This window comes from Phaenicophaeus curvirostris, chromosome 5 (genome assembly GCF_032191515.1).
Source record: "Phaenicophaeus curvirostris isolate KB17595 chromosome 5, BPBGC_Pcur_1.0, whole genome shotgun sequence".
Classification (NCBI taxonomy): Eukaryota; Metazoa; Chordata; class Aves; order Cuculiformes; family Cuculidae; genus Phaenicophaeus; species Phaenicophaeus curvirostris.
This window is the reverse complement of record NC_091396.1, coordinates 18527871-18549947: the sequence shown is the minus strand read 5'-3', so window position 1 is coordinate 18549947 and position 22077 is coordinate 18527871. Positions and strand designations below refer to the sequence as shown.

The following is a 22077-nucleotide window of genomic DNA, read 5'->3' as shown; positions in this document are numbered from 1 at the left end:
ATTGGCTTCAGTCGGTGGAGTTATCCTAAGGATTTCAACTTCTTTTTTTCCTTTCTGCCCTTGCAGCAAGGATAGATCTTTTGCTGCTTTTTGTGGAAAGCTGTTGATATGCTCAAAATGCAATTCAGCTAAAACATTCTCAAGCCATTCATGTAAGTGAACTACAGTAGGGAAGGAATAGGAACTGGTGGACTGACCACAGCATGGGAACTGGATGCAGTATATTAAACACGTAGAAGGTCTGCTGCTTCCAAAGGCTGGTGGTGGTTAGGGTTTTTTCAGCTGTGTCATTTCACTGGTCTATCAGAAAGACTGAAAGTCTCTCAAATGCTGTTCACCTCTTTTTCAATGGCTGCAATAGATGTGTCTCAGGAAGATTAAAAATAAGGAGACGGTAAACATTGCTGCTATGAAAGTATGCCCAGGAGGAATACCAGTTCAAAAGCTTGAGCTGAATTTAAGCGAATCCATGCATCTTTGGTGAATTTGCCTGGAAAAGCAATTTTGCATTTTGTATTATGTTTTATACTGGTAGTTGTTTTCTAATTAGAGTTCTAATAAAAAACCTGTATCCTCAGTTTTGTTTTCTGTCCTGGAGAAAATACAGCAGCACTAAGAAATTATTTCTTTTCAACGGATAAAAGTTTTTTTTCACTTAATGTAGTAATTCATTATGAGCTCATTTCATCTTTCCATTCTTTGACTGTGTTTATCCTGGCTTTTCTCATCTTGCCTTTCTCTTTCATCCACCACACTGTCACATCCCTGCAGGGTGCCCTGCCTTTCGATGACGACAACTTGCGGCAACTGTTGGAGAAGGTGAAACGTGGAGTGTTCCACATGCCACATTTTATCCCCCCGGACTGTCAGAATCTTTTGCGGGGGATGATTGAAGTGGATGCCTCGAAACGCCTCACGGTAAGAAGGCATTTGCTGCGAGTTATGTGAACAAGGCTTCATTTGTCACCTTGTTGCAGTTAACAGTTGAATAACTAAGGTAACTTTGATTTACTGCCAGTCCTGTGCATTTCCTCCTGAGCAAAGAATGACTGGAGTTGATGAAGTCTCTGGGAAGAAGTTAGTTACCTTCTATTTTGAATCATTAATGCAGATTACCTTTGTGTGTTTTCTCTAGCATCGTGATTCTCCTTCATATGTAGCAGTGGCCACTTCGAAGAAATACCCTCACAATGTCATCTCAGTGCTACTGACCCATTAGCACATTTTGTAGTCTACCTGAGTTGTCTATCTCTCCTGACTTGTTTGTCAGGGGTGAGATATTACTGAGGGTCAAACCTATTAGGACTGTTATACGAGACTTTGCTATTAAACAGAGTATGTTTTCCTCATGTTTCTGACAAAAATGATGGCTTCTCATTTCATGCTATGCAGTGTGCATTGTATTCTGTCCTGCATTTGCTCTGCATTATCCTCTAGCAGCCTTCAAAGCAAGTCTTCCAGTCTGCTCTTTCATCTTGTGCCCTGTGCTCCTGAGCATGATTAGGCCCACAGTGTTGAGCTCCTGGCTTTCAGCACTGAGTCTTTGTATCTAGGATACCATCACTCAACAGAGACCCTGCAAGGGTGAGCAATGTGTAGTGATTGTCTCCCTCATTAACACTGTGTTAATGTTTTGGAGAATAAAAAAAAATTAGCAATTAAAATCATTTTGGAAAGCAAGATAGCCTGCTTGTCAGTGGAGGCTTTCTGCCTTTATGAGTAGATTGCCCTTGTAAATCCTATTGTCAGGCTGTGGTGATGATTTTATACAGATTTACTAAGCTCACAGATTCTGAGTGGGAGTATGTATAAAGAAATGTAAATTTAAAACTCCTCCTGGTTCTTCAGTCTGCTGAAATATTTATAAATAAACTCTCAGATCACTGCTTGGCCTCTCTGCTGAGATTGCTAACAACAGCACCAGCCTGTGCCAGCTGTGATGCTGCTTTTGGGATGCAGACACCTGTCTGCTAAGAAGTGAACTGAAACTCCCTTCATAACTCTCTTTACAGTATTACCTGGCAGCTGCTGCTGGCTTTTAATTTCATTCTTTACGAAAACCAGGTCATGCTCTTATTTGGTGACATATGTGAAAAATTCTTTATGCTATTACTAGTATCCCTATTTTTGCAAACCCAGTAGCCATTACATTTGCAGTACATAAGTAGCAACTGATTGGGAAGAAAAAAAAAACTATTAGGCACTTTTAAAGGCCTTTTTTAGATAGATTTTTAGAGAAAGAAAGAATATTTTTTTAAGTATTTTCATGGAAAGAACACTGCAGAGTTTAGGGCCGTACCCTGAGACATGAAACAGCTGTTCTTTATGACCAGGAAAGGCACCATGTCACTCTCTTACTTTCCTTTTCTTAATATAATGCAGCCTTTTTTCTGTTGTTTTTTCTTCTCTCAAAGATCTTAGTGCTAATTATTTGAGTATGCCAGGGAGCACATCATAAAATATTAGATCTTAAAATTGTTCAGAACTTTTCCGAAAAGCATAGTCCCTAAATGTTTTGAATTGTGCAATTCAGCAGAGAATGTACACACTTAAGTGAGAAAACAATTAAAGTAAACTAAGGTCCCAGAGTCCCAGAGGGACACCCCTCCCCAGCTCCTTTTCTTGATCAAAATTAAGCTTTAATTTCCTTAGGGAGGAAACAAAAAAACAGATTGAATAGTTACTGGTAAACACTGACCCGTGAATTCTGAATAAGGATTTGAAATACAACATGTTGAAGAGCTGAGAGCCAAGAGGAGAAAAGGATAGCTCTTTTTTTATTAGCTGAAATCTTATTTTCATTATTTTAGAGTCTCTTGGTGTGCTGTCCCTGCTACTATTGCACTACCATGCTGTTAGTGTGCCGGTTGCTTAGATTGTCAGACAGAAAGGAGCTTTTTGTTTACTGCACAGGAGCTGGAAATATATAGTTCATTCTGAGGAGAAATCTGAATTCTATTTTGGCTGTGTCCTGTGAAAATGAGTATAAGTATGGGTTTATTTGACAACATCTATTCCTAGAAAATGTCTCATATGAATCAATTTGATATTTATACAAAGATCTGAGTGAAATTGTGGCTTGGGTACAATAAGTACAGATGTTATTGTAACCATTACTGACCATTTTCTCAATATCTCACTGGTGAATTCAGCACAAAAATACAGTCAAATGTAAGGTCACTAGAACTTTTTTTTTTTAATTTTTCCCTTTCCCTCCCTGCTTTGTTCCTCTTTTCTGACTTGCATCCCTTCCCCTTCCCCTTCCCCTTCCCCTTCCCCTTCCCCTTCCCCTTCCCCTTCCCCTCCAACTATATTTCCCTTCCTGAAGTAATCACCATTTCACAGCATGCCCACACCTTCCCCAGTCCATCTGTTAAAATGATCAACAAAGACAGAACTAGCATTCGCATTTAACTATCATTGTTCAGCTTCAGTGTTGAGACTTGAGAGGATTAATAGAAGGGAGATTATTGTTGCTGTCCCTTTTCTGCTTTAAGAAATAGACATTACCTTTCTTTGTATATGATTAATTTATGGAAAGAGAACTTTAAATTTCTTAGTGGAATAATATCCACACTCACCATATATCATAAAGCCTCAGATATAGTTAGTGGGATGTCCTTGTCCTTTACTTTACTCTTTTACTAAACATGCTTTGAAGTAAAGGAATCCATATTTTCCTTTCAGTAGGCTGCAAAAGTAGCTGCTGGTTGTGATATTTCTGACCACCCATATTCATGAAATTTGAAATCAAACAAAGATTGAGTACTGAAGTGGTCAGCATTTCAGAGAGTCTGTCTGAATAGCACAGCCTAAAAGAGCTTCATGTAGTCTACACAGCTGATGTCTAAGAATGGTTGTACTGGTCATCTACATATTCATTAGAGGTAATTATTAGGAAGAGAAGGATTATTTAAACTAGAGGAAGATACTGGCAGGAAAACACGTGTATCAAATGGACTTTCATGAAAGCAGATGAGAAGTTAGAACAAGCATTTCGGGCATATTAGCAGGGTTCTGGGTCAGCTGAAGTAGGAGTAGTGTCAGGAGGAAAAAGATAACTAATTTCAAGTTTGAGAAGGTTTATGATGTTTCTTTGAGTTACATGCTCTTTGGAAATGGAGTATTCTTTTCCTTGGAGTTTTCTAGTGATTCAGCACCTCTACAGCAGAGAATTGCAGCTCCTGTAGTGGAATCCATTTGCATTCTCAGCTGATATTTTCTTCTATAGACACACAAAGGCAAAGGTGGAAGACTAAAGAGCTTTTGGTCTGCTTTCCTTTTAAAGATGGATGAGCATTATCAAAACTTTGTCTGTAGGGCAAAGTGGATTAGAGCAGATGTTGCAGAATAAGCTCCTCTGATAAAGCTGTTATTGTTCCAGTGTTGACGTTTTATTCCAGAGTAGAATGACTTGCCTTCTATGTTGGGTGTCCACATAGTCTGAAATACCTGGCCCTGAATATTATCCAACTTAAATTACACACATTTTCAGAGTCTCCTGTCTGCTCGCTGTTTCATTTTGTTTTTTCTTGGGTTGAATGTATGCTAGTGATTGACCACAGCATATAAAGGATGTTAAAAAAATGAACAGGGGAAAACTCACTGATTCCTTCTTCATTTTTCTAGAAGGTCATATGGTAAGGTACCTATTGCATCATTTAAATTATCTCACTTCACCAGCTATAGAATAGAGATAATTGTCCAGTTGATGTACATAGGCTGTAAGCTTTTGGCTGCCAAGGGCCTATTTGTGCACCATGCATAGAAACATAGAATCACCAGGTTGGAAAAGACCCACCAGATCATCGAGTCCAACCATTCCTATCAAACACTAAATCATGCCCCTCAGCGCCTCATCCACCCGTGCCATAAACACCTCCAGGGAAAGTGACTCAACCACCTCCCTGGGCAGCCTGTTCCAGTGCCCAATAACCCTTTCAGTGAAAATTTTTTTCCTAATGTTCAGCCTAAAACTCCCCTGGTGGAGCTTGAGGCCATTCCCTCTCATCCTGTACCCTGTCACTTGGGAGAAGAGGCCAGCACCCTCCTCTCCACAACTTCCTTTTAGGTAGATGCATGTAGCACAGTGGTACCTTGTCCTTGTCAAGATCCTTGGAGGCTGTTATAGTATGGTTGCTACTACTGACACAGGTCAGGGTTCTACCAGTGCTATTGGCACTGCAACCTTGAATCCTTTGGTCAGGCATGGCCTTTATCATGGCATTATACAGTAGGCTTAAAGCTCAAACTAGAGAATCTTCTGAATGACAAAGATTCATCTGGGGTGTGGGTCAATCTAGTGCACAGATGAGTTCAATTCTGTACCCTTTCTGGACAGGGAAGTTTGAAATTTGCCATGAGCCAAGCTCAGAAGCCCTCATCTGTATCCACAGACTTCGAGAAAGTTTTTTTCAGGTCAGAACTTTTTAGCTTGGCAACCGCTCTGCCGAGATCAGTGCTGAGGATGTAGACAGTGCTGTCTTCCACCTGCCTGTCTGTCTCCATCTGTTGTTCCCTGACTTAGAATTCAGATGTAAGCTCCTTGGCGGAGGAGACCTCTTTTTTTTTTTTATGTGCTTCTACAGCTCTGTATCACAATGGGTCTCTCATCTGTATACTTCAGTATACCAGTTTAATGTATATTGGAATTACATAAAACCATGATAAAGGAATTTCCCCTCTCCTTCCCTTGCAGCATTTTAGCTTGCAGAAGTCTCTCCTCTTACTGTGCATGTGCAACAGATCTAAGCATGTTTTGCTCTTTCAGAGATGGCGTCATGCCTGCAGTGGCTAGGAGATATTAGAAAGCAGTGTTTTTACAGCTTCCATAAAATGGCATTAAATTTGGCAAACTCATGTGCAAACAGCAAGAAGAACCCTCTGGGAAGGGTTGTTAAATGCCTTCATCACTTAAATGCCTTTAAACATTGTGTTTAAATGAAAGCAGAAGGAGTGAGATTAGCTCCCACTGTGTATCTCCCTCCCCTGCATTGCATAGTAAAAAGCATACAGACTTCTCCCTGTCAAAACCAATTGCCCTCCCATAACCCTCCTGTCACTTTAATGCAGATGAAAAGCAATAAAGCATTAATTAATTACCTTTAAAAAAGCAGTGAAGATGTTGGCAGTAGCAAGCACGCTCGTAATAGCATTTCAATGCAATTACGTTTGAGTCAGAGTAGAAGTTGGTTTCGTAGAATACTTTTCATATCTGGGATATCCCAGTGTACTTCACAGCAATAGTTTTGTCGTGGGTTGAATGGCAGATGAATAGATAAACAGCAGTCATGAGAGCTCTCGTACACCTTTGAGTGTATATAAGGGTGCTATGGGCTGCTCTTTTGGAAAAATGCACTGAGTTCATTAGCTTGAAGGAGGTTGATCAGCAGGGATGGGCAGAAGGGATTTCTCTTTGACATCTTCTCTGAAGGAGCCCAGAGGTTTTGTGACTAAGACATGAACTATTGAGCCTCCTTTCTTCCCCCTCTCTGGCTCAGAAAATGAAATGCTGTTGTCTGCTTCACTACAGCATTTCTGTATATCGCAGGCACAAAAGAACAATGTGACCTGTGGAGACAGAATATCCAGCAGGAGAAGCAAGCATGAAAGAGGCTTGGACATAGCTTAGCTGTATCATCTGCATCTTGTCTGAAGTCATTAATATCTCACACACTCCATGTGGTGTACATGAAATAACGAGTAGATATGCTTCTCATAGTGTGGTTTTACCAAGGAAAGGAGGTACAGTACACTCCTTAGCAGATCCGCACCAGTACTATGGACCTGATAAGTAACCATGCTAAAACCTGTCCCATCAGAACTGTACAAATAGGCTCTTACAATGTTCTGTGTTTGTACCTCAGCTTGCAAAGAATCACAAGGAAGAGGACCACATCTTCAGGCTATTAGGGGAAGACCTATAATGTTTATCTTACCTCCTTGAGCTGGTCGGGGAAGATGGCATTGTGTTAGGAATACACCACCTTTCTCTTAATAGTTCAGGGATGAAAGGACTAACTAATGCAAGGGGAATTTTAATGAAGGGGGACTATTGTGGCAGAACTGAGGCCACAGCTGGAAGCTGTGCAACTCTGCCAGAGCCCGTGGGTGGGTGTATGTGGGAAATTGGTGCTCCCAGCACTTGGGCTGCTTAGAAGACAGCTAGGTATGCATGTACCAGCTGCACCTCTGATTACAGTGTTGATACAGTCTCAGTTTTAAAGAGGTCTGTTTGTCTTTCATACTGATCCCTCCAGCCTCCTGTCATGCTTTCCTAAGCTGCATTCCCTTGGTTTTTTGTTTTCAGGAAAGCCCTGTCTCACTTAAAAAATGGTCTCATGTAGAGCCGACCTCAGATCTTCCGTGTTTCCCAGGCACGGAGCTGTTGTTCAGTAGCACAGAGGGCTCTCATTCCTTGCTCTCTGTGGCAAACACCTACTTTTCATCTCTGAGATTTTGTTGTTTGTCCATTTTTCTTTCTTTTTTTTTTTTCCCCCCTCTCTGATTCTTGTTGGTCTGGAATTGAAGTGGAAAGTAATAAAAACAGAACAGCTGTCTCCATTCTTCCTGACCAGTTTAATGGGTCTGTGATTTCATCTTATAGCTCTTAATACTTGAATTTCCTTCTGGCTCTCCCCTGCCTCTCATCTGCAAGTTGCACAAATGCAAGCCTGTGTGCAGTCAGTGTGCATATTGTTGTGCACATACAAAGGTGCTTCATAAAGAAGAGCATTAGAAATATTGTCTACATAATCAATGATCTCTGGGCATCTATGTGAAGTTCTTTTCTGCTGTGATGATGCTTCAAAAAAAACCCAAACAAAACCAGATTAGGAAGTTGCTGCTCTATGTATGTCATATGAACAGTTTGTTCCCTAGTAGCTATTGAGAGTTTCTCTTGGGGAAAGGGTGTTACTCTCTTTTCAATATGCTTCTGGAAAACATGGTCATTGTGTAACTTTTGCTGGGATCTGCCTTCCATAGGTGGACAAGGCCACGGTTCAGCTTTGATCAGTCCTTCATTACATAGTAAAATGCTCTTGTGTGAAACAGGAAAGAGGGGGAAGTAAAAGAAATTTGCAGCCTGGTGTAAGTTACTGGAAAAATAAACGGTATCATTTTGATGTAGGACCTCATTCTACTTGGTCTTTAGATTTTAATGACAAATGTGAAACCAATCAAGAATGTGTCCTGAGAGAAGGTCTTGTCATATATCCACAATTTATTTTGTTTATTCATATTATCTTTTTGAATCTGTTTCTATTTCCCTCTCTCTCCCTTTTTTTTCCAAAACAAATCTAGAAATGAACTGCATGTGTGAATAATCTGCTACTGTGCACATAAAAAAAGGAGCAGTTTGTTAGCTTCAGTTAGGTTATAGAGGGGAAAGGCTTAGGAAGGAAAAAACTTAAATAGTTAAAACACTTGCCTGCAAAGCGTTGTACTTACAGATTTTCCTGGGATTTGCTCCTGACTGATACCTTATGTCTGGACTTAGTCTCATTTCAAGTGGAGTGGATGAGGATGAGCGTGCGCGTTATGCAGCATGAAGTACCTATTGTTTGTGTAGACCCATCTCGAGAACGTTGGACTGAACCTGAATAAGCCTGGAATAAGAATTCCAGTCTTGTGGAGTTACAATTCTGATTTATGGCACTAATTCCTTGTTTTCTTTTCCTTTACAGCTAGAACATATTCAGAAACACATATGGTATATGTAAGTAACACTTTTTTACTTCACTTCTGCATATATTCGGTATTGGTTCCATTACAGGAGCTGATATTCTAATGATCTCTGAGGAGAGAAACTGGAGACTGAAAGCAGCTTTCACACAGGTGGAGAAATGGGCAGAGGACAGAAAGGCAGCTAATGTTTTGGAGTTTTTTTACCCTTTGCTACTCACATAATTTCATATATATATGTATATATGTCAAGCTAATAACTTTTTATACAGTGGCTAACAGTTGCTTGAAATAAGATATTCATTCCAGCAGCTTGCTGTGTTAAAAAGATACCTGCAAGTGACCAGCAAAACCCCCAACTAACAGTCGTATTTAGTTGCTATCCAAGTGCTACAGACAATCCCTTATAATACGTTCTTCACAAGAAAGCTTTTGTTCGTTCCTTCCTGGCATCTTGGCTTTTCTCTGAAGTAGAAACAAAAATGATGATATTGATAAGTAAGCACCTGTGAACAAGAGCTTTTCTGGCTCATAATCCCTACTCCTTCTTCGCAGAAAGCAAAGAAGCTTCTTCTGACCTTGTAACCTGTTGATGTGAGAGTAGTTCTGTGACTTGATTAAAAGCAGCAGCCTTGACAGTGAAACAGGAGGTCTGTGAGAAACGTATGTGCCTGTCTAGTGGTTTGGGTATAAGGAAGATTGATGGCTTTTGAACGTGACCTTGCACTTTGTGTAGCCTTTATAGTATTGCAAGAAACCTAAATAAATAACATTTTCTTAAAACTGATGATAACCTAATCAAACTAGGGAGAATATTTCACATAGTAAACAAGGAAATGATGCTTTGATACACACTTCTTGGGGTCAGCATACCCACAGGTTCCCCAGGTGGATGATAAGGAAAATCCTGCCTTCATAATCCTATATTGCTCTTGGACAATACTTGAGGATGATACAAACAGGTATTTAAACCTGTTACCAGGAAAAAAAAACCAACAACTTTTATTCAATTTGTTTTGTTTTCTTTGATTCTGTCTTATAGGCATTGTTCACTTCTCTATTTATCTGACCTGGATAGGATCTGAGGGCATTCAGCCATTTGTTAAATAACATGTTCACCAGAAATGGTGGCAGCACTCTGCCCATGGGTTTTTCATGTTCTCTACAGTTACCAGTTCACATGGCACCTTTTTAAATCAAAGAAGAACTGGAGTGTTGTTTGCTGCAGCTATTTTTAAAAAAACTCTCATGGGTAAATGTAGGAGAACGGAGGGAGGAAATCTCAAATTATAGGCTCTGGAATACCCCTCCTATAATGTCTTACTAAAAATTACAGAAGTAAATGCTGTTTACATCAGACTGGACAGCTAATCTCGTCTGTTTCTTCATGGAGTGAAATCAACTGACTTGCTGTGCTTTGATCAGAACTGGAATAGGAAATAAAATGCAATGTCATTGATCACTTATATTATTATTCTAACCCTCCTCAAGATTTTTGCCTGGACGTTTTCACTTGTCAGAAGACTGTTGTCCAAGGGTCAAATGCACAATTAGGCAAATGTTATTTCATTACTTTGTTCTAGTTCAGAATATGAAGATTTTTCTTCTCTGCAGACATAAGCATTTGAACGTTGTTCTGTACTTTTCAATGTGAAGGTCAGATTCTCTGATGGATTGACACAGTAAATACTTTTTACCCCAATAGAAATAGCTTCTGAGGCTATTTTCAGAAGTAGAAACTGAGTTGAAGCAAGTCTCCTGTAATCTCCCAGTGTAGTCAATGCAGAAAGAGAAAGACTCTTCCAGAAGTCCATTCAGATCGCCTAAAATGAAATTTCTGCTCAAAATAGCTTTTTTAATGAGTCTCTTTCTCATTTTCTCTGTAGTGGCCATGGATTAACCTAGGGAGGTTAAGCTCCTTTGGCTAAATTTAGTCTGTGAATAACCTTGCCACCTCCAAAACTCAACTGCTTTCATCTGGTAATGTTTCATAGCCTGTTTGCATTCATTTTGCCTGGAAATATTAATGCTGACAGAGAAGGAGGGATTAAAAGTGTGTTACTCTATGGCTTTTTTGCTCACATCTTTCACTTTTTTCTTATTTCATGTCACACTATTATTCTATGTAAAATCTTCATTCTTTGTCAAATATAGGTTACTGACCTTAAATTTATACTCAAAACATATAAGTGATTTCACTTAATTCTTCAAATAAACATTAAGCCTGTTGCAGAAGTGAGGAATAGATTTAATTGCAGACTAGGCAGACAAAGAGGTCTTGAAAGTTGAAGTCATGATTCACAGTCCTAGAAAAAGGGAAAAAGAAGCCAAAGAGAAACCTTTCATCACCAACCTCCAGTTCTTCTTGCTCTCCCACACAAATTAATTCAGTGAGGTTTTTTTAAACCTTTTTAATTTAAATCATTTATTTTTATCTCAAGCATGGGTTATCATAAATCAGCAAATAAACAGCAGTTATTTTCACATTTTTTAAATAAAGCAAGAAGGCAATTAAATTTAGCTATTATGATAAATACATGCTCCTATAACAGTGAGTTATTGCCCTAATTGTGAAGGTACCAAGTTTACTAAAATCAGTAAAAGGAAAACTGTACTGGTTCTACTGTGCTTTGCACTGATGCAAATGTGCATCTTGGTGAGATTCATGAGGGAATCTCAGAGAGAGGCTGAAAAAGTCTACCCTGGTCTGTAATCACAGCCATTGAATGCACTGATCCTCACAAAAGAGTATGGATTTAAAGCAGCAATTACATTTATGTGGGCCTTTAAAAAATAGACGTGATCTGCAGTATTCATCGTGTGACATTGTTTGATGTCTATGTGGGCTGAAATGCAATGAATTTGTCACTTTTTACCAGACTGAGAATGGAACAGGCAATACAATCATGCCAGTCATAGCCCAGACCTGATGATTTTCATTTCCTGAAGACTGAATTGTGCTGGCAGATGATGAGGCACTTCTTTACAGATTTTACTTGTACCTGACGAGGAGGTGTGAAAATTCCTGACTATGTCTGAGGCTGACCAGGTGCAGGGCATAAGGAAAAGCCACTTTTTTTGCACTGAAGATGGCAAGCTGTGCTCTCTAGAAATGGCTTTTACACTGATTGATACAGAAGCTTTCAGATGATACCTTCTGTAGACTAGGGCAACTAGTAAGAAATGCAGATTTTCTGGAAATTTTCAAATACAGTAATTCTTTTTTAATCTCTTTAAATTACCTTAAGGGCATCTGCTTGTAACATAATGTCTGATTAATTAAGTCAATACTTTTTAAAGTGAACTGCAGGTCATTAAAAGCCAAAGCCACACCATAACTGTTCAAAGGTCCATCCTGCAAGAATTTATCTAAATGACAAGGTCATCACTGGCTTTAATAGTCGAAGGTTATGGTCTAATCATTTCTTATTACCTGCTGAGAGCTAGATCCTGATCCTGTGAGGTAGGAGCAGCTACCTCTTAAAGGCAGAGCACTCAAGGATTAAGATGTTTCTGTAGTTGAACAAGGATTTTTTAATCTAGCCCTTAGATTCAGGACCATGGTTTTATTGCAGAAGACATAGACACTTCTGCAAGACTCTAAGGGGTTTTCAGAAGCTGTTATTCAGTGATTTGACACACAGGAATACTCCCAATGAGCAGATTCTTTCTCTGTCCTGTATATTCTGCTTCCAGCCCCCTAAACTGTGTACAATTGAGTGAGAGACGTGCAAGTGTAAGACATGTGGGATCAGACCCATGTTGCCATGGTCCATGTAACATACACCAGAGTCTGACTCTGTAACATGTATCCAGGAAGGACTGACCACATTTTCACTGCTTCAAGAGGAGATAAAATGAAAATTACCAAGGAGTCTTTCTGCAAGTGATGGCCCACAAACATGGTTAACAGAGCAGATGCCTCACAATTGCTTTTCAGCTTGCTTAAAAATAAATTGCAAGTAGCACCCACCAATCTCCTGTGGTTATGGTGTAGCATGTCACTGTCCTGTCCTAGCATCAGAGACCTGCCTGTGATGACTTAGTATTGTCTTCTTATCTTGGAGGAGATAATCTGCATTGGCTTTCTTTTTGGTAAACTCTCTGAGACTTTGAGCTGATGTGTATGATCCTACCAGAGTTGCTTTCTAGCCTAGCCAAGAAAAATTAGCGGCATTTGAATTGGAGCTTCATTTTTCTGTGTAGATACTTGGAAAGCTCACATGTGGGCCCAGAGCATTTGAAGCTGTGCAATTAAATTCACAAGTTCTATTCACTCTGTTTCTGCCAACATCAAAAGGAAGAATCTCTTGCCCAAGCACAGCCCCATAAGCAGCAAATGCTGGCATCTGATGCAACTTAAATATTCCCAGCTCCTGTTGCCCTTACTGGGAACCTGGACCCAGCAGCCACACATTTACATCACATAAGGGGAGGGAGGACCTCACCCACAGAGTAGGCAAACCCCAACTTCACACAAAGCATCCACTGGAAGATCGGAATCATCCAAGGAAGATTCAGGATAGGTAGTTTCTCCAACCAAAATACCACTACCTCCACATCCACTTTTTTGGTTGGGTAGAGTTTGCATGAATTGCTTCCTGCCTGCCTAAACAAAATTAGAGGATATTCAGCGTGCCTGCAATGTATATCATTCAGTCAGTTATAGATACCCTGACACCTGACCTGTTTCTTACAGTCAAGGCCTTTAATTGCAATAAATAGTAAGTGTTTCCTGAGTCTAGTGAATGGAAGGAGATGATCATGCAGAGGGCTTGTGTTAACTACTTTTAAAAGACTAATGTGCTGTACTTCTAATGGTGTGTTCCTAGATCTGACGCTGACCTCAGACCACAATTTTTAAATTTTCATATATGAAGAGAAGCAGAGATAGTCATATTTGGGCATGTAAATAGACAACCTGGTTTCCCCAAAAAAAACTTTCAAGTGTGTGAAGTGGCAACATGAACACTGAGGTCTCTTAATCACATTGGAAGCTTTAAAGAAAGAAGTAAGCTGCAATGCCAGATATAATCAGAATTGGTGAAAAACAGTGATGGTTTGTTCACAGCTCCTTCTTCAAGAGAGAATCATTCAGCTTGCAGTTTTCAGCCTGATACCCAGTGGTCTGGCCTGCTGATGAGACAGCAAATGTTTTATAAATGTTTGGCATTAGGATGTTGAACACCTGCTTAAATTATCAGGGCACTGGTAAGTGAAGTTCCTACTGCCTTTCTAACTGAACACAGGCATTTCTCATTAAAGACCAAAATCCAGAAGGTGCTGGTCACTTTTAGCCTTCACAGAATCACAGAATAACCAGGTTGGAAGAGATCCACCGGATCATCGAGTCCAACCGTTAACGGCAGTTCCTACTGAAAAGAATATCTGTCTGGTTGCGAGCTCTGGTCTCTCAGTGGGAATTTAACAAGCTATTTTCATCTGTTGCTGCAGGCTGTGTTTCAGTGTACGGGTTCATTTGTGACTCATATTTCTTCTCTCTCCTTCTTCCCCTGCCCCTTTTCTCTCTCTCATTTTCTTTCCTCTGCAGAGGGGGTAAGAACGAGCCAGAACCAGAGCAACCAATCCCTCGTAAGGTGCAGATACGTTCTCTCCCTTCCTTGGAGGATATTGATCCCGACGTGTTAGATAGCATGCATTCATTAGGCTGCTTCCGTGACCGAAATAAACTCTTACAGGACTTGTTGTCAGAAGAGTAAGCACTTGCTCAGTCTTCATATCAGTTGGGTGTTCATGAGCTGGGGTGCTTATAAACCTGGGGAGAGTTAGAGATGGCTTTAACATGTTGCTCGCTGTGGGGGACCAGCAGCAACTTCTTACCCTCTGGCTGCTCATTTGCTAGTCAGGTGTTGGGAACAAGCACTGCGCCTTTCTTGCACCATGTGTCAGGAGCTCACATCCTGACCAGATATGGAGGCATAATGCTGTCTCTTACCTTGCTGTCAGGCAAGGTCACTTCATGAAAAGATGGGCCACGCAGTCCAGATGAGGAGGTATTGTTGCTGTTATTTGTGTTGGAGATGCCTTTGTTGTCAAATCTGTATTTATTTCAAGCTTATGCCTATGTATTTCCTGAGGTGTTAAGAGGAGCACATAGTGGAAAGTGCACTTAGTGGCTTGGGACACCCGTCTTGCTGCCACTCTTGGTTTGGGCTTCTTGCAGACACATTGCCTCATCTGTCCTGTGCCTCTGTTCTGTGTGTGTTATGTGGGAGTCATTTCATTTTCTCACAAGGTGCTTGTTGGGCACAGCAAGGTTCTCAAAAACTTTGTGGATTGTGTATCTAACTGTCAGGTACCTGACCATTTCCAGCCTTTTTAGAATAACTGGAACTGTTTGCTTGATAAGAAGAGTTTATCTACATGTTGATGCTTTATTCTCTTCAAATTTATAGATTTTTTCTTTTTTTCAGAGAAAATCAAGAGAAGATGATTTATTTTCTTCTGCTTGACCGGAAGGAACGGTATCCTAGTCATGAAGATGAGGATCTTCCCCCTAGAAATGAAATAGGTACTACAAATATGACCTCTGTCACCGTGAACCTGTCTCAACTAGTTTCTCTTCACTTCTTTTTTTTTTAATATGTAACCAAACTGTGGCTTCATTTTTCAGGATGTCTGACTCTCAGTGCAGAAACATCCAAGTTGTTCTTGAACCAGATGTTAAAATATATCATGTGGGCCCACGAGCTGGCTTTATGCAAGCAGATGGAAGTTTATAAGTGGTGTAATCTAGTAATTTTCTAATTACTAATCTATGTGCAGTATTGCGGTAATGCTGCTTCTGGACTTAAGCTCGTAAGACACTGTAGCATTGCATCCTTATGAAGTTATATATGTACGCATTCTCACTTCTGCAGGCAAATATATACACTGTTGAAAGTATGAATAACATCACTTACATGTTTATAGTCCGTACATCAAACTGCTATGTTTTTAGACTATCTTAGAAAGATTTTAAAAGCTTAATATGAAGTTAAATTAAATATCTTAGAAAGCCCTTGTGATACTACTTTATTTGTGAAGATTTGTTCATTCAGATCACCAAGGCCTTCACTAATCTAGACAATAGAAAAAATGCTTTCCTAAGGATCTTACTACATGACTCCTGCTGTGCAGAGTGACAGAAGTTTAACTAATAAGGGATTAGTCACTTCAGTCAATGACCTGAAATAGCATTTTTGCATAGTAGTGCTATGATTTTCAGGTATCTTATTTCAGCACTTTGAAGGCTGTAAACAAACTTCTCTTGACTTCCTCTGGAAAGCCAGGAATCTCCCAAGCCTACAGGGTAGTGTTGTACTGAGCTGTAAGTTTGTTGATACTCCGTTGAAGTATTACTTTATCCAGTTTCCAGGCTTCAGGCCCTATAATTTCACAGGTAAATCTCCTCTATAGGAGAAGAGGTGGCAATTTTTAAACTCTTATCTGGATGGAGCTACAGAGATAATGTTAGCAGGGAAGAGGGGTAGATGTGCCAACTGCAGGTCCCATAGTCAAAAGCGCCTTGCTCAATGCAGTTTGTCATCTAGCACTTTACTAATCAGCTTGTGACTCAAACAGATTATCTTGCCATGTAAGGACACCATCATCTTCTTTTAGAAATGCTTTTGTCATAAGAAAAGAAGCAAGTTGATTCTAGAATGTAAGTGAATGTGTATCTATGCCCTAAATACATCCCCACATACCAAACTATTTTCATGGTTTGAATTGAAAAATGTTCCCCAACAGGGAAACGCTACTGTAAATGTATCGTTGTGTCTGATTGGCACAGTTTAGACTCTGAGCATTATTCTTTGGGTGTTTGTAAGTTGTATTTCCTCTTCCATGGGAGGTGTCCAGTTCCCCTGTTTCCAGCAGTATCTCTGATAACACAGGGCAAGATTTAATTAAGAGGAGTCATGCTTCTGATATCTCATCGTTAGCCATTGGCAGTGGCCTTGTACAAACAGTGAAGAGTAGAGAAAAAGTAACAGATTTAATACAGCAGCTTGAAAAACTCACGTTTATGAGAGTTGTGCATTGCTTGAGCTCTTGCCAAAAAAAAAGAGAAAAGAAAAAGTACATCTCTGAGTATTTTGCTTTTTCCTCTTTCTTTGCCTGTTAGGTCTCAGAAAGAATGGATGCAGGTGAAAATACGGCCATCTCAGACTAGTGCTGTCTTCTGGTGCCCCTTTAGTCTGTTTCAGCCACATGAATATTTCTCAGAGGGCCAGGGGAGGGCCACCTTCCCTGTCTTTCAAGTCCACCTTCAATTTCTTTACTTGAAAATATAGAAATGAGAAACTTCTCAGTAAAATGAACAAATGTAAACTACTGTCTCCTTAAGGAATAGGGGAATAGGCTTTTGTGGGGTGGAGTTTCTTAATAAATCAGAGAACAAGAGAATGGGCCGAAATAGCTATATAGGATAGAGGTGCCTCATCCAAACTCAGAAGTGGAACCTTTATTTCCCACCTTCCAGATGAATGCCTTTATAAGTGGATTATTACCTATATGATTTCTCTCTTCCTTTATAAAAATCCTTAGGAATGGTTTCACTTTTCTGATATGAAATACAAGAAAAATGCATGTTCAAAACTATCACAGATCCAGACCAGTACTTGATTGTTTTTCCCTATATAAAATATTTAGAGAGTTGAGAAGGGTAAACACTGGAAGTTTTCCTATTTTTAGATGCTGTGCTTTTTCAAACTCTTCCCATGCTTTTATATGACACCACTATAGGGTTTTTAAGTATCTTTAGACTTGACAGTGATGACAGACTCGGTGCACTGTCACTTCTTACTCATACCCTTTTAAAAAATATGTACAATACTCGCTGTCCTCAGCCATGTATATTGTAGGATTGTAGCCAGTTTTAAAGAAGAATCAAATACCGTTTTTAGAAGTCCAAACACGTTCATTCAACCTTCTGGATGTATTTTCCATCAAACTTATGTGAATTGCTGTTGTGTACTGTATTGGTGTGTTTCTTCACTTGGTCTTTTTTGCTTAGTCTCTCTGTTTAATAGTTTAAAATATGGATTGGAAATCATTATCTTCCAGCATCTTGAGCAGCAAGGACTGATATAAAAGAACCATTTAGCTTGTTAGCAATGGCCTTCTCCTTCTTAATTGTTCTGATCCTCTCATGGTCCCTCTGGCTACCGTCTGTCTCTCAAGCATTCTGTTTCTGGCGGCTGTACAAAACACTGTTATTTGAGTCTTCAGTTAATTTCTCTACACCTATCTTTGTCACTGTCTTTTAATGTCCACCTTATATTTGGCCATTTTTAAGTCACTTTTAAAGTGTCACTCAGCTGAATTTCTTTGCTAAAATCTTGTGTTTTGAACATGCTTGGGTGAAATTGCTTTTTAAAAATGTTTTTCTTGCCTTTTTCCATCTTTCTTGTTAAACTATTATTAACTAACATTGATGCAGTCTGAGCATATTCATCTCCATTCTTTTCACATTAGCCGTCTTCTTTATCTTCCTTCTTCTTCCTTCTTTTTCCCTTTCTTTTAAACTGCGTTCTTCCACGTTCCTTTCTAATGTCTGATATCCCTCTGCAAACATATATCAGCTCTGTTGTAGATACAAAACATAATTACATTGTCATTATGCACGTTACTTGGCTTTAGTCACGCTTCTGATACCAGCAGTTGTCCTGTGGGGTGAATCTTTTCTCATTCCTTGAACTTGTTTGAAGATGCAGGAGTCTGAATGTCAAATGTCTAAACTTTTTCCCTACTTACTTTTGACTTACATATGTGCAGCTGAAGTCATCCAATGTAACTGATTTATTAGGTTGTTCTCCATTTGGTTTTGCCTCAGCCTTATGTACTGCACATTTTTCCTAATCTGAAGATCACTATCCCTACTAGTATTTTCTACTACATTTTTATTACTGGATGTAGTTTTGAAATGGAGTGCTTTTTCAAATTATTTTTTGACAGTAACATTATAACTATGCCTACAAAGAATCAGTAATGGGGTCAGTTGGTATCACTAGCCCACTTCCAATTGAGGCATGTTTGTTCATGCTCATTGTTTCAAGAATAAGCTCTGCCTTAAAGGGATCTTGTTCTTAAAAACATGATGTGTGAGAGAGAAGAAACAAGCATGTAGATGGAAGGGTGAGGAGAGCAGAATAATAAAAATACCATCAGACTAGGCAGTAGAGGTAGAATTGTCAAATACCATATTTGTGGTTTTACAAAGGAATCATGGCACAGGAAGAAGCCTTAGGATCTGGGCACTGTGAGCTTCTTTCTGACTGCAGGGGCAAAGAATACCTCCTTTTACAAGTGGCCACTCTCCAATAAAAGTAAAAATGTGTCTATAAGTAGAGGCAGGGAACTGAAACAGCCCAGCTAAGGAAAAAAATAAGTCCTTCTGTATTTTTTTTTCTGCCTTCCTCCTTTTTACTATTTTGATGCCATAAGAGATGTTAGTTATAAAACATCTCAGCATATCTGGATTTGGTTCCCTGCTTCACCATGGAGGTGTGTATGGTTTGGCAAGGCAAGTCACCTTTTGCAATGCTGTTTGGTATCCAAAGAGTCTTTTCAGATCAACTTAGGTGCTCCTCAAAAACTCAGTAAATGCTTGTCAGCACCTTTAGAAATAAATTGCCTTAAAATATCTCATTCTTATACCTCAGTTTTCACTCTGGAATATGAAAGTAGCACTTCAATACCTCATAGAAATGTTGCACAATAAAAAGCATAAAGCACTTCAGTTACTATAACAGTAAAAGCTGTATGATGACCTCAGATAAATTCAAGTAGCTCTCGGTGGAGATTCATCTCAGGTAGGCTTATATGTTTAATTTGTAATGCTGAGGGAGGAAAAATATGAAGGAGTGGATAAAACTTGAAATCTAATCTTAAAGATGCAAAAAAAAGAGGTATGTTTTCAGAGGAGAATGCAGTTTTGACTTCAGAGCGTACTCATGTCCCTATGTCACGTTTATTCTAGCTAGCAGGGGCATTGAAGGCAAACTCTGGCAAACTGAGTACATGTACAGGATCCCTAGGTGACTTATATTCTGGCTAACAGCTTATGCTGTAGCCTGCGCTGTCATCTTCTTATTACTGTTATCACCTTTGTAAGGTAATTTCGACTAGCTATGCTATAGTTGTACCTTTATTTTACACTGCTCCTGCATTCAGGGAAGCAGCACTGCTCCTCTCTATAGATGGATTGCAAGTTATGTCTTAATGTTTCCAGACTTGGAAGAAGGAAAAGACTACACGTGTTCATCTCCGTCAGAAAGATATCTGTCGCTGTAGGGGAGGTGTGAGAGTGTCGAGAGAGGGTTTAACCAAACTGTGAGGTAAGCCAGAGCAGAATTCAGCTGACAGCATTTTCTTTTCATAAAGATCCCCCCAGGAAGCGTGTGGACTCCCCAATGCTGAACAGGCATGGGAAGCGACGGCCAGAAAGGAAGTCGATGGAGGTTCTCAGTGTGACAGATGGCGGCTCTCCAGTCCCTGCTCGCAGAGCTATTGAAATGGCACAACATGGACAGAGGTGGGTCTCTCCTTTACCCAGGAGCCCTGCCTGTCTGGGTTTGCTACCCCCTTTTATATTATACATACGAAGGAGCTGTAGAGCTTTTCTATTTGCATCAGCACTCATTACAACTTCCAAGCACATCTGCAACGTGATCTGGCAGCCAGCAGCACTTACGCATGCAGGATCAGAAGTCCTGCCAGGGGCTTAAAGTTCTGTTTGCTTGCAACTATTGCTCAGGAAACCACCATATCCTCTGGGCAAGATTCATCTCACCTCCTTTTAATTGTTGAGAATTCAGTCTGAGCTTGCGATACAGGCTGTCATTCTAGGCAGTGGGGACAGACAAGGGCTTTGGAAGGTCTCAGATACATATGTTCTCTGTTTGAGCAACCATAGATGGGATAAATTAGCCTCTGGTTGTTCCTCTCTGTCTCCATAGCCTACAGCAGGAATCTAGATGACAGTCTTGGATTAGGTGCCTAGCTTTTATGCACCCAAAGTTAAATGCGATTAACTCCACCCTCTATGTCATCAGAACAGATTGAATCTGGAAAGCCCTGTCCAGGCATCTGTAGATGCCTCTAAAATGTGCTGTCAGATCCAGCATGCATCTGATCACATAAATTACCACACGCCTGTAAAGTGATGGAATATATATAATATTGCCTCTTTTCTATCAAAGAAAATGTCAGTCTTGTGGAGAAACAGCAGAGGAAAATGGTGTCTCTTCAAGGCAGGTTCTGGGAAAGTAAGTGAACTGTGAAAGTCCACTTATGTGAACCACAGAAATTGCTTCCTTAGACCCTATGACTAGCCGAAGGGAAGCACGTGCATTTGGAATCACACTTATATAAATCAATCAATAAAAAAGAACATTTCACCTGTATGTATGCTGGTGATCTGTAGCTTTGTGTAGCTTCAGCTTTTTTGTTCAGCTGTTAAGATATGCTCAGAAAGAGCCTACTGTGCCCAGAAACTTCCTTTGCTGACTGAGATCTAGGTGAAGAACATAAAGTAATTTCTGGTCCCTAAAATTGCTGTGAAGTTTTGCTGGCATTTGTTACAGTTCTGTCTACAGTGAGGAAAAAGTGGTCATTTCCAGAATCTGCTAGAATTTATTTAAGATTGGCTGTGTGGCCTTGAGATACACAGCCATAAAGATTTACAGTTGTAGTGTAGGTTGGAAACCTGTCTTGAATATGGTTTGCTCTGATGTGAGGTCTGGGTGAAGGAAGTGTTCTGGACAGAGTATGCTCAGTGTTCCTCATAAGCCTCAAGGTGATAAGAATGAACGCAACACTGACAAACAGTTGCTCACTACTTATCCAGCTTACAGTATTTAATCTGGTACCTGGTAAATGCATGGGCCATGAAGCTCCCAGAACCAGACAGAGGTAAATCACTTTCCCCCACCCCAAAGCTGCCTATGTACAGTACTCAACAGCTGTTTACAGTAAATGGCCCATTGGGCAGAACAAATAGGAAGTTTTAGATTGAGCACAAAGTTTTCTGGGAGCTGAAACCTTCTCTTCCAGCTCCAGCTTTGACTTCAGATTCCAAAGTCTGAAGAGGCAAAACTGTGTCTTGCTGTCCAAAGTATTTCTTTTGATTTTACAAGTCTCACTTAATTCTGCACATGAGGGAACAATTGAAGTCAAAAGGTTTGAGAAGAATTCAGAGCAGAGACGTATCCAACCTACATATCAGTAAAGAAGAGCTTTAGCTTAGGGAGGAAGCAAAACCTGCCACACACAAAACAGATACAGGGCAAGGCATACCACAATGCAGGGCTGGATGTAAAGGTTTGATTAAGGATAGAGAAAGGGATGCATTAACACCATGATTGATGATTATGGGCTTGGTAGTGC

At 39.9% G+C, this 22077-nt stretch overlaps 1 protein-coding gene across 15 annotated transcripts in view; it reads left to right on the top strand.

The window, feature by feature from the left end:
- Window positions 1–22077, top strand: part of BRSK2 (BR serine/threonine kinase 2) — a 327332-nt gene that overhangs the window by 254453 nt on the left and 50802 nt on the right. For all 15 annotated transcript variants that reach the window (XM_069857785.1, XM_069857792.1, XM_069857790.1 and 12 more), the window contains exons 8-12: window positions 772–918; window positions 8688–8719; window positions 14237–14401; window positions 15120–15217; window positions 20074–20224. In XM_069857785.1, coding sequence (XP_069713886.1) covers window positions 772–918; window positions 8688–8719; window positions 14237–14401; window positions 15120–15217; window positions 20074–20224 — 593 coding nt within the window. The remainder of the gene's footprint in view (window positions 1–771; window positions 919–8687; window positions 8720–14236; window positions 14402–15119; window positions 15218–20073; window positions 20225–22077) is intronic.